The 13,781-nt window shown below is 39.4% G+C and overlaps 1 protein-coding gene across 1 annotated transcript in view; it reads left to right on the top strand.

Annotated features, from left to right (window-relative positions):
* The window catches only part of PPEF2 (protein phosphatase with EF-hand domain 2), a 33,915-nt gene extending 28,370 nt beyond the window's left edge, over positions 1–5,545 (top strand). The window contains exons 13-16 of the mRNA XM_020988589.2: positions 133–239; positions 1,674–1,837; positions 3,543–3,630; positions 4,971–5,545. Of these exons, the coding sequence (XP_020844248.1) occupies positions 133–239; positions 1,674–1,837; positions 3,543–3,630; positions 4,971–5,221 (610 nt within the window). The 3' untranslated portion in view covers positions 5,222–5,545. The remainder of the gene's footprint in view (positions 1–132; positions 240–1,673; positions 1,838–3,542; positions 3,631–4,970) is intronic.
* Positions 5,546–13,781: the final 8,236 nt, after the last annotated feature.

Here is a 13,781-nt window from a genome sequence, read left to right as displayed (position 1 = left end):
ACAATTTAACAATCAGCTCTTTCAATTGGGTACAAGCTGGCTCCAGCATACTCCTGCCAGGCCGGGAAACTGTCCAGTACTTGTCATAAGCTCATCTTTGAAAATGTTCCCTTTTGTCTCATCCGCATCTAGGATTAGCAGAGTCGAGGAGTCAGCTCTGAGAGCACTTCGAGAGAAACTGTTTGCTCATTCCTCATCACTCCTTGGAGCATTTAAGAGCTATGATCTTGATGGAACTAGTGAGTGAACCCAAAAGCAGCCAAAGCTACGAAATTAGAGTTATCTATCTATCTATCTATCTATCTATCTATCTATATCTATCTATCTATCTATCTATCTATCTACCTATCTATCTATCTATTTATCTGTCTGTCTGTCTGTCTATGTCTGTCTATCTACAATATCTATATAAGTCTATCTGTCTGTATGTCTATCTACCGTATCTATCCATCCATCTATCTGTGTGTCTGTTTATGTGTCTATCTATCTATTCTCTCTCTCTCTCTCTCTCTCTCTCTCTTTCCCTCCCTCCCCCTTTCTCTCCTGCTTGGGATGTTATGGCTAGCAGAATGCAAACCATGAAGCTCTCTTTAGGCTGAGGAGGGCTGACTCAGGGCCAATGGGCATTGACAGAATAAGGGAGCTGCCCTCACTGGCCTTCTCCAATTCCCCAGTTTGCTGTTCCTTCTCTTTTTTCTCTATTTACAATTCTCAACTTACACCAGCATGGGAACTAGGCCAAACAAAAAAGAAAAACTCATTGGTAATGTGGTGCTGAGGCAAGTGAACTTGGAACCAGAGGACCTCAGCTGGAACCTTGGGCAAGTCACTTTCTGATCCTTGGTTTCCTCATCTGTAAACTGGGGAGGGGGGTCTCCAAAGGCCTTGTCAGCCTTCGCTTTATGAGCCTATGATCCTCAGTCTGGCATTTAAAATCCCTCATAGTCTGGCTTCACCTTATATTTCCAGGATTATTATTATGTTATACTATTATATTATCATGTTATGTATTCAATTTACATGTTGATATTTCATATCTCTCTCTCCTCCCACATCCCAGCTCCTATACTTATTACCCATGTAGCCCATGAGAAAATCATTCAACCTTTTGGAGCCTCGATTTCCTTATTTGCGAGATGGGGATAATTGAGACTCTGTACTTACTTAAGTGGATAGCAAGGCCCTCCATCAGGCATGATCCAAAGCAGGCTTGGCAGGCACCCATGTAGGAGACTGCGACGTGAGGGAGGTGGAATGAATGACTTTGAAGGCTCCCTTAAGCTCTAAGTCTATGATTCTAAATGGCTTAGATGGCAGAGATGAGATGACATTCAAACTCAGGACTTGGGACTCCAACTCTCTATCCACTGGAGCAAGAGTTTTCAAAGAGTAGTCCACAGACACCTGGAGGTCTCAGAGACCCTTTCAAGGAGATCCAAGAGATAAAAACTATTTTCATGGTTTTAATTTCTAATATGGTTAAACATTGATAGACATAACATCATAAAGAGAAACTCTTTGGGGTCCTCATAATACTTTAGAGTGCAAACATACCCCCCCGCAATACATTTGTTTATAACACAAGGATATAGACACTATTTCAGTACATGCTTACAGAGAAGATTTTTATATGACATCAGTATGTTCAAGCTTCAGTCTTTCTGTCCATGCAGATTTCATCACTTTGAGTGACTGGTCAGCTGCGGTGGAGTCCGTGCTACATCTGGGCTTGCCATGGCGGGTGCTGAGGCCACAACTGGTGACTCACACCACTAATAACATGTTAGAGTACACATCCTGGCTGGATGATTTAGCTAAGGAGCAACTGAGTCACGAGGTAAGATTTCCTACCTTCCCTCTCCCCACCGCTTCCAAGTCCTTCATATGTGTTATCTTTATCCATTAGAAGATAAGCACTTTGAGGGCAGGGGCCATTTTGCTTGCATGTACTTGTGTCCCCAATGCTTAGCACAGTGCCTGGCACATAGTAAGCACTTAATGAATGCCATATCTACATCTCTCTATAATCTATCCATCATCCTTATCTATTATCTATCTATCCATCATCTTTATCTAGCTATCTTCTTATCATATCATATCATATCATATCATATCATATCATATCATATCATATCATATCATCATATCATATCATCTCTCTCTCTCTCTCTCTCATCAATCTACTCTCAGATATTGTAGTTAGCAAAATGTATTGTGAAGCTATCTTAAAAAGAGCCAGGTAATGTGCCCAATCTAGAACTCATTATCTCTCTTCCCAAATCCTCCCCTCTTCCCACCTTTCTTATTACTGTTGAGGGCACCATCATCTTCCCAAACAACCAAACTCACAATTTTGTCCCCTCTGTCACTTCTCCAACACACCAATCAATAAACATTTATTAAGTATCTGCCATATGCCAGACACTGGGCTAAGTACTTAAGGATACAAATAGAGGCAAAAAAATCCCTGCCTTCAAGGAGTTTACAATCTAATTGGAGAGACAATGTGCAAACAAGTATATACAAAGTAAGCTATATACAAGATAAATGGGAAATAATTAACTGAGGGAAGATGCTGGAATTATGAGGGGCTGGGCAAAGATTATCCAATCATATCTCTTCTCCACTCACACACAGCTGCCACTCTGATGCAGCCCCTCATCACCTCTCACCTTGACTGTTGCAGAAACTTCCCAGTTGGTCTTCCTGCCTCAAGTGTTTTCTCATCTTCCACTCAGCTGACAAAGTGCTTTTCTTAAATGCAGATCTGACCTCCAGTGGCTTCTGGGGCAGCTCAAAGGTGTCTGCAGGACACCTTTCCCAATATTTTTCCCCTCTCTGCAGTGCCTTCCTTATGAGGTTATCTCCTATTTAAATCATATGTATCTCACATGTACATAGTTATTTGTATGTTATCTCCCCCATTAGATTGTGAGCTCCTTGAGAACAGGCCCTATGTTTCTTGCCTTTCTTTATACCCCCGAACTCTGAGCACAGACTCTGATATATAATCAATGTTTATTGACCAACTGACAATCCCATGTAACAAAGAATAAAAAGGGTGTGGGGGCACTTTAGCAAAATTAAATAATGTATCGACCAACTGTAATGGTATATACTTCATTTTACACCCATAGGACCCCTGCCTCCAACCCAGCCTCTGCAAAAGAGTGAGGGAAGTAAGACGTACTCATATATTTAGAACAAGATGATACATACATTTTGCATGAAATTATTTGTGGAAACAAGGTAATAGTGAGGAATCTTCAGCATTTTTTCCCCTCAGAGAGGAAATTATCATGGGCACTGATCACCAGGCTCTTTCATTTCTTTTTTAAAATAGATTTTTATTTTTGGTTTTGACATTCACTAGATTTCTTCATGTCCTTTCCCTTTCCCCTCCCAGTGTGTCATCCCTCATAATAAAGAATTTTTTCTTCTATTTCCAAGTCCTACAATCACTATGATTACATTATAATTTTTAAAAATTCAAGATACTCCTTAAAATTAGACCCCAAAGGAAAGTGATTTGTGTCTTGCAGAACATTCAATCCAGTTTGCTAGAAGTGCTCTACAGAAACCGGTCCAACCTGGAGACCATATTCCGGATCATAGACAGTGATCATTCAGGTAAACGTGTAATTTATTCAATGCACTTCTAGAAAATGACCTGAATTTTATGGGGAAAGCTTTTCCTGTAGAATCCACTATCTAAGCTAACAGAGGATACTTAGATGGTTTGTACTATCTCCTTCCTTTGAGGTCTTCAAAAATTGACTAAAGTACCATCATCCATTAGAGATAGCTTATTATGGTCCTAACTGGAACTTCTTAAAGTTCTTGTAATCCTGGGCTGCTATGCCCAGATTGGTATACAAGAAGCATATTTGTTTGTAGTATTCCAGGGTAATGGCCAGCTGGAAAGAGTTTGACATCTTCCCCCTAATTTCCCCCTTTTCATATTGAAAATCAGTTTTGCATTGAAAATTAGAAGCATACGAATTAATACAGTCATGAAGTACTCACCTCAAACCCATCATACTAGTGAAAAAGGGAAAATTACTTGTGGAGGGGCTTAGGAAGACAGAAATACTAATTAGATAGCAATTCAAATACTAATTTGATCAATTGAAATCAGAAAACAACTTGATACAAATTTACCCACAAATACACACAGCATCACTGGAAAGAATGAATTCATCTATCTATCTATATCCATATCCATCTATATCTATATCTGTATCTCACATGGAAGGGTGAACATGGGGTATGTTGGAGCCAGTATAAATTGACTGGTAAGAAGTGATTGTTACAATTTAAGTGTAAGCATTTACACTTCAGAAATCTGTCAACACTACAAATTGGGGCTTAATTTAGTGTTGTGTTGGTTTTTTCAGACTTAAGAAAGTGATGGAGAAAATGCAAATAATACAGATTGCCCATAAAAGTGTGCCAAGTATACCTTTTTTTTTAGAGCCAATTAAACAAACACTGCACACATATGTGTCAAAGGTGCATGCAGTGGGAACATGCTTAGCATACAAGTGGAAGCCCAAGTGCTAAGAGCCTGCATCTGACCCTGTCAAGTCACTAATGTTTCCTTGTGATGTCATTAGGCTGCTGTTGTTAGACCTGCTTCCCTATGGTCTCACAGTCCCCATCATTCCTTGTGGAAACTACTATTGAGAACATGTGTAGTTACTGCCAGACATTCTTCTGCTGCACATTTACCAGTTTCTGACTCTGCTGAAATACTTGGATGGCTCTTCAAACAAGAGACAGGATTTCTATGCTCTTTTAGTTTAATGCCCATGGTTTTTCTTTGTTTTGTTTTGTTTTGTTTGTTTATTTATTTAGCAAAACTGTTCTTTTAGCAAAAGTAGATGATCAACACCATCCCCTTTCCCCCATTGGAAACTCCTGTCTCATTCCTTCAGTCTTAGATACTAAGATATGTCTTTCCTCTACAGGGCTCATCTCATTTGATGAATTCAGACAAATTTGGAAGCTTTTCAGTTCTCACATGAACATTGACATTAGTGATGAAAGCATCTGTGACCTGGCTCGGAGTATCGACTTCAACAAAGATGGAAACATAGACATCAATGAGTTCCTTGAGGCCTTCCGCCTGGTTGAACAGTCATACTTGGAGGACAAAGACTTAGAACTGAAGAACTCAGAGACTAGTCACAGCAGTTGTAGTAGCCATGGAATCCATTGACCATGGCATCCACCAATCAAAGTGCCTTAGAAGATTAGCCAGACTACCGAGATCTTTTCTGATTCACCATGTACCTCTAGTTTCCTCACTACCTACATCCTCATCACCCCGCAAAAAATCCCAGGGTTTGTTGGAAAATTTGAAGAGCAAATAGATTAGGGAAGAGTATGGAATTGGAAGGTTTTGTACAGGTTCCTTATTACATTGTCAGCTTCTTCTATTAGGAGGTCAGTTTTTAAAAGGGAATGATCAAATAAATGAATGATCAATCCATGCCAATGTAATTAGTCCAATGGAATAAATAAAAATTTTTATTCTGGTGTATGGAAGACTATTACCTAGGCTCATTCCTTTCTTCTTATCAAATGAGAAAATATTTGTAAAGTGCTTAGCACAGTGCCTGGCACATGGTAAGCGCTTAATAAATGCTTCTTCCCTTACCCCTACTGCTTCCCCTTCCTTAGGAGAATGGAATTTTTCAAATTCTGCTTTAAATAAAAAGGAGAGAGTCGAGCCAAGATGGTGGAGAAAAGGCAGTGACTTGCCTGAGTTCTCTTCAAAACCCCTCTGAACATCTTTAAATAATTCTATAAAACAAGTCCTGGAGCAGCAGAATCCACAAAAGGACAGAGTGAAATAATTTTCCAGCCAAAGACACCTTATAAGGTTGGCAGGAAAGGTCTGTCGCTCCTGGTTAAGAGTGGAGTGCAGTCCAGTGCAGGCAGGGCCAGCACAGACCCAGCCCCAGCAAACCAGGAGCAGGCCTTGGGAGCCACTGAATCAGTAGCAGCAGCAGCTGCCTCCAGACCTCTCAACCCAGAGATGTTAAAGAGGTTGAACAACTGGTGTCTTTGCTAGCACTGAGGCAAGACTCTGTCACTTCGCCTGTATTCAGATCCAGGTCACAGTCCTGGGTGGCAGTTCAAGGGTGAGGAGGGACACTAGAACAGTGGAGCAGGGACCCTCCTCCCAGGTCCAGGGCAGAGAAGAGAGCTTGTGGTCGCTCACAAACCAGAGCACGGGCCAGGAGAGGAGTAAACACACCCCTCCTTAGATCCTGACTCCTTGGAAGACCCAAAAACTTAGAGGTCCCTAGAAGTAGCTCTGAAAACAGCTGCCCCAAACCCCTGAAGCTCGGGACAGTGCACCCTCCACCACAGAAGCAGAGCCCTACTTTAACAAAGGGTTAAAAGTCAAGAAATAGACTGGGAAAATGAGCAAACAGCGGAAAAAAATTGTAACCACATAAAGTTACTATGGTGACAAAGAAGATCAAAACACACTCAGAAGATAACAAAGTCAAAGCTCTTACATCCAAAGACTCCAAGAAAAATATGAATTGGTCTCAGGCCATGGAAGAGCTCAAAAAGGATTTTGAAAATCAAGTATGAGAGGTAGAGGAAAAATTGGGAAGAGAAATGAGAGTGATGCAAGAAAAACATGACAAATGAGTTAATAGCTTGGTAAAGGAGACACAAAAAATATTGAAGAAAATAATACCTTAACAAACAGACTAGGCCAAATGTAAAAGAGGTACAAAAAGCCAATGAGGAAAAAAATGCCTTAAAAAGCAGAATTGGCCAAATGGAAAAAGAGGCACAAAACTTCAATGAAGAAAATAAAAAGTAGAATTGGGCAAATGGAAAAAGAGGTACAAAAGCTCACTGATGAAAATAATTCCTGAAAAATTATAATTGAGCAAATAGAAGCTAATGATTTTATGAGAAATCAAGAAACAATAAAACAAAACCAAAAGAATGAAAAAATAGAAGACAATGTGAAATATCTTATTAGAAAAACAACTGACCTGGAAGATGGATCCAGGAGAGAGAATTTTAAAATTATTGGACTACCTAAAAGCCATGATCAAAAAAAGAGCCTAGGTATCATCTTTCAAGAAATCATCCAGGAAAACTGTACTGATATTCTAGAACCAGTGGGTAAAATTGAAATTGAAAAAAATCTACTGATCACCTCCTGAAAGAGATCCCAATAGGAAAACTCCCAGGAATATTATAGCCAAATTCCAGAGTTCCCAGGTCAAGGAGAAAATATTGCAAGCATCCAGAAACAATTCAAGTACCATGAAGCCACACTCAGGATAACACAAGATTTAGCAGCTTCTACATTAAAGGATCGGAGGGCTCAGAATATGATATTCCAGAGGTCAAAGGAGCTAGGATTACAACCAAGAATCACCTACCCAGCGAAACTGAGTATAATCCTTCAAGGGAAAAAATAGACATTCAATGACATAGAAGACCTTGAAGCATTCTTGATGTAAAGATCAGAGCTGAAGAAAAAGTTTGACTTTCAAATACAAGACTCAAGAGAAGCATAAAAAGGTAAACAGGAAAGGGAAATCATAAGGGACTTAATAAGGTCAAATTGTTTACATTCCTACATGTGAAGATGACATTTGTAACTCATAAGAACTTTCTCATTATTAGGGCAGTTAGAAGGAGTATATATAGACAGATAGCACAGGTGTGAGTTGACTATGAAGGGATGATATTAAAAAAATAAAATTAAGGAGTGAAAGAGGAATGTATTGGGAGAAAGGAAGAGTTAAAATGGGGTAAATTATCTCACATAAAAGAGGCAAGAAAAAGCTTTTACAGTGAAAGGGAAGGGGGAGGTGAGAGGGAGTGAGTGAATCTTACTCTCATCAGAATTGGTTCAAAGAGAGAATAACATACACACTTAATTGGGTATAAAAATCTATCTTATTCTATAGAAAACTATGAGTGGAAGGGCATAAGAGAAGGGGGTTGGTGATAGAAGGGAGGGCAGATTGGGGGAGGGATAGCATGAAAGGAGAGGGAGAATAGAATAAATGAGGCAGGGAATAGGATGGAGGGAAATACAGTCAGCAATAGTAACTGTGAAAAAAATTTTGAAACAGGTTTCTCTGATAAAGGCCTCATTTCTCAAACACATGGAGAACTGAGTCAAATTTATAAAAATAAGAGCCATTCCCCAGTTGATAACTGATGAAAAGACAGTTTTCAGATGAAATAATCAAAGCTCTCTATAGCCCGAAGAAGAAGTGCTCTAACTCATTATTGATTGGAGAAACGAAAATTGAAACAATTCTGAGGTATTATCTCATACCTATTAGATTGGCTAATAGGACAGAAAAGGAAAATAACAAATTTTGGAGGGGATGTGGGAAAAATGAGACATTAATGCACTGTTGGTGGAGCTGTTAACTGATTCAACCATCATGGAAAGTAATTTGGAACCTTGCCTAAAGGGCTATAAAACGATGGATACTCTTTGACCTTGCAATATCACTACTAGGTCTTTATTCCCAAAAAGATTAAAATAAAAAAGGAAAAGGACCTATATATACACAAAACTATTTATAGCAGTTCTTTTCTGGTGGCAAAGAATTGGAAATTGAGGGGATGCCCATCAATTGGGGAATGGCTGAACAAATTGTGGCACATGATTATGATGGAATACTACTATGCTATAAGAAATGTTGAGCAGGATGCTCTCAGAAAAACTTGGAAAGACTTGCAAAGTGAAATGTACTGTGTACAAAGTAACAGCAATATTGAAAGATGATCAGCTATGAATAAGTTAGGTATTCTCAGCAATATAATGATCCAAGACAACTCTGAAGGACTTATGATGAAAAATGCTATCCATCCCCAGAGAAAGAATTGATGGTGTCTAAATACAGATTGAAGCACACTTTTTTACTTTATTTTTCTTAAGGGTTTTTTTGTCTATGTTTTCTTTCACAAAATGACAAATATGGAAATGTTTCTCATGACTACACATGTATAACTTATATAGAATTGCTTGCCTTCTCAAGGTGGGTGGGGTGGGGTTTTAATAATGAATGTTAAAAATTGTTTTTACATGTAACTGGAGAAAAATAAAATACTAAATAAATTCAAAAATAAATGAAAGTATATGTAAACATACTAAAAAGGAAAATATAACATAAAAATTCTCTTGCAAATCACTCACAGGTCATTCCTTGCACCTCAGTTATTATTTCTAGCATACATTAATACTGCATACATTATCAGAGGTGTTATTTTAATGGATGAAAACAACTATTAATTCCTATCACCCATGCATCTTTCTCTTACACTATTTATCACAGCTGGAATACACTTCCCTTCCCAACTTCATCTCACTTCCCACCCTCCAATTCAACCCGATATAATCTTACTCATTTCTTAGGGCTCAGCTCTGATTCTCCCTCCTCCATGAAGCTTTTTCCCATCCCTCTATCAGTTGTGATCCTTCTCCACTTGGACTTTGCATAGCATTGATTCTATGTCTCTTTGAGCTATCATTTGCTATAACAATAATGTTTTGTTATTTCATCTCACTTTACTGATATACCTTTCAGTCCCTAAGTAAATGGTGTAATGAATGGTTGTGAGCAAAAACATTCATCACCTCCTGGCCAACTTTCAAATGTGATGAGCCTTAGAAGTAGCTAGGTGGCACACATAGTGGATAGAGTCCTGGGCCTTCAGTTAGGAAGTCCTGAGTTCAAATTTGACCTTACTAGCTGTATGACCTTGAACAAGTCACTTAAATTTTATCTGACTCAGTTTCCTCAACTGTAAGATGGAAATAATAATAGCATCCATTTCCCAGGGTTGTGTTAAATTATTTGTCACAACAAGGTGATAATGTGACCCTGAGCAAATTACTTAACCTCTGTCTTCCTTACTTTCCTCAACTGTAAAATAGTTGTGAATATTAAATGAGATATTTGTAAAGTGTCTTGCAAATCTTCAAGAGCTTTGTACGTGCTAGCTGTTATGATAAAAGAGACAATAGAATATCCTCCTATATTGGGAGATCTGTGTGTGGATCTCCAGTCACTGAAAATGTGACTGAAGATCAAAGAAGGGAGAAAGACAAGTAAAATTGTGGTGGGATAATGTGACAAACTGCCTGGTCTAGAGATGGAAATGGATAATAAGTTCTGGATCAGACCCAAAACTTAGCAAAGAGGGTGATTCAATTCAAGAAACAGGATTATTAGGAAATTCACTCCCCAGACATCTTGGCTGGATGGGGGTAGGAAGTGGGGTTCTTGTTCATCCTTTGTTCTTGATGAAGACCAACGCCACCATGTTGGTGATGACTTGCACCTGAATTGGATTTAAATGAGGCAGAGCTGTGCAAAGTCATCAGCCTTGCCCCCTCCTCCAGAGTCATCAAAGTCCAATGGCAGGAAAAAAGTCACGACAGCTGGCGATGGCCCAGGATGCAGTGGGTGACCTCGGCCTTTCTAACTTAAGATCTTTCCCAGGCCTCAGTTTATTTGAGGCAATGCCCATTCAATGATTTGAGAAGAGCAGCGGATTAGCTTTGATGGGCTTTTTTTTGGAGAATGTAGAGCAAGAGATGAGGGTGCTTATTCTGTACCTGATTCTGGTCTATAAGGAGTCCAAGGAGAAAATAAAGGAAATCTTGGGAAGAAGTGACCATGAGATCTTGGTGGACATAACTGATATACTCTAGCCTAGACCAGGGACCCTTAACAGTTTCTGAAACACTTCCATGGGGCCCATGAAGTCAGAGCTGAGAGGTGATGTAGCATAACGGATAGAGAACTAACTTTGAAGCCATCATAATCTGGGTTCAGGTCCTATCTCTGGCACATACTATCTATAACCCTTGCCTGGTCACTAACTCTTTTTTTGTCACTAACTCAATGCTCTAGGTAATGATGACTATAAATTGTAGAGAAGGTGCTGATCTGAGTTGGTACCTATACGTATCCCTAACCGACTAATAGAGCAATAGAATATTGCAGACATTGCAGACATATATATTTGGATTTAAACAAAGTATTTGGTGAAGTCTTGTGATGAGAGAGAGACAGAAAGAGAGGAGAGGAGAGGAGAGGAGAGGAGAGGAGAGGAGAGGAGAGGAGAGGAGAGGAGAGGAGAGGAGAGGAGAGAAATCTAAGTTGAGTTTTGGTGTCACTCCAGCATATAAACAGATGCTTTCCTCATGCTGCTGGCCATGGTGGAACATTATCCAGTTGTAAATAATGTAAGGCAGGGTTCCTAACTTTTTTGCATCTTGGATCACTTTGGCAGGCTGGGGAGACCTCCAAAGCCCTTCTTAAGTGATTTTTTTGAAGTGTATAACATAAAATACATAAGATTACAAAGGAAACCAATTATATTAAACCAGATGCCAATTATATTGAAGTAGAATTCTCTCTGTATATATATATACACACACATATACATATATAATATTACATATTTTCTCTATATATAATATTAATATAATATATAAATAAATGTATACATATATTTAAAGCAAGTTGAAGGACCCCAGTTTACAATGTGAGGAATCTGGAAGATATGTTAACTATCAGAAAAATGGGCATGTGACCTCAAGAAACTGAGCATTGCACATGAGGTTGAACCCTGTGTGGATCTGAAAGCCTTTCTATTCTTCTGCCATTAGAACCTTCTGCCTGATCTCCAGGCTCCATTTCTCTGCTCACTTTTTAAATTCGGTTGGCCTTGGTACTGATCAGATATGTTTTATGTGGGCCCCACTCCCTAACCCTCTGAGCCCTTTGCTTTATATGTATTTGTGGGAGAATGTGCCTCAGGTTTTGGAGGGCTTTCTTGTAGAATTTGTCTTTTCCATACCATCTTAGGACATTTTTTTCCTAAGGACTAAATGAAGTTTAGCTATCAGCACCAAGCAGGAGCTCCTGAGGGACAGAACCAGAAACCCAGCCCCTCTTGGTTACGTCTAGAATCTGAGAGTAGCGGTCTGCTGCTGCCTGGGGAACTGGCTTGCCCATGAGAATGGGATTTGGGATAGTAGCCCTAAAAGGGGATGTTACATATACGTGTGTATATGTTGTTTCTCTCTTTAAAAATGTAGGTTCCTTGAGGACAGGAATTGTTTGCCTTTTGTCTTTCTATCTCTAGTACCTGGAATATAGTAGACACTTAATAAATGCTTGTTAATTGATTAGCGTGTACCAGTTCCACTGATACAAACTGAGAACTTTATGCACTGTAGTAGATTGGTTTAGCAGTTGTTACAGCCAAAAATAAACAAATAAATGTATTTTTTAAAATGGGGCAGCTAGTGGATAGAGCACCAGTCCTGGAGATAGGAGGATCTGAATTCAAATCCAGACCCAGACACTTATTAGCTGTGTGATCCTGGGTAAGTCAATTAACTCTGATTGCCTTCCCCCCACAAAAAAAGATAGATAGTCAAATAGACAAATTAATGGATTAACAAATCAGTGGATAGATTAATGAATAAATGAATGAATGAAAGTTCCACCTTGCGTCTAACATTCTGTTAATGAGTATTTTTGAACTTAGCTAAATTGGCTATCAGATCACAGACCTAGAGCTAGAAGGTCCCTTATAGGACATCTATTTTCACATTTTTCATATGAAGAAACTGAGGTCCAGGTAGATTGATTTGCCTAAGGTTATATGAAGGCAGGATTAGAAGCCAACTCCAAAGCCATCCCGACCTTTACAGCAATCTAACTTAAACTTGACAGGGGATGTGCTCTGTTAGCGTATTTTTATTGTCCTCCAAATCAGCGATTTGCTTCAAACAGGACTTTATAGAAGGGAAGATAAAATTTAACGTCATACAAAAAAGAGCCACTAGATGTCGCTCCAATGAAAAGAAATGTCCATTGTCTTAACGAAATGAACAAGACCAAAATGGCCACCAGCCAACAAGTGTTTATTTAAAGACTGGGTAGCAACAGAACTTGCAAGTGGTCAACTGCACCTTCACTTGTCAAGGCTGAGTAACAAACAGTGAAGAATGCAGACAGTAACAATGACCAGACAAGGACAGCAGAAAGAACGGGCCCAGGTGGAGCACTGGCCCTGGAGTCAGGAGAATCTGAGTTCAAATCCAGCTTCAGACACATAACACTTACTAGCTGTGTGATCCTGGGCAAGTCACTTAACCCCATTGCCTAACCAAAAACAAAAACAAAACCCAACAAGTGAATGTTATTTTGGGGGCAGCTACCAATACTAATCTTGTCAATCCAGTCTTGGATCCCACAGAAGGAGCATGTCAGGGACCAAAAATTAGGACTCAAGCTTTCCACAATGCATGGAACATCCAAGTGGACTGAACCATTTTCTTTACTCATCTCCTACATTTCCCTTCCTTCAGGCGCCAGCCAGACCAATTACCTTATGTACCTTATGCACACGCCATTAAAAAAATATTTTACAGTTTTTCAACTCGAGAATTCTGCCACCCATCTTATCGTCTTCCTTATCATGTTGATCCTCTCTTTCAAATGCAACTCAAGTGTGCCGAAGCTTCACCCCTGAGTTGCTGGCCAGAACTATGCCTGTGATTCCTTCTGGGTCTCACCCAAAAGATGTCCGTTCATAGAACATAATTGTGAAAGGGGCCATTGTTCTCAGCCACAAGATTTGGAGAAGGTATTTCTGGGACAAGACATGATTCTAATGATCCTTATACTTTACCCTCTACAATGTGCACACTGGACCTCCTTACAACCTGGCCTCCGGTTCATAACCCT

Source organism: Phascolarctos cinereus, unplaced genomic scaffold (assembly GCF_003287225.1).
Source record: "Phascolarctos cinereus isolate Bilbo 61053 unplaced genomic scaffold, phaCin_HiC Scaffold_9;HRSCAF=440, whole genome shotgun sequence".
Classification (NCBI taxonomy): domain Eukaryota; kingdom Metazoa; phylum Chordata; class Mammalia; order Diprotodontia; family Phascolarctidae; genus Phascolarctos; species Phascolarctos cinereus.
This window is presented reverse-complemented; position numbering and strand designations above follow the sequence as displayed.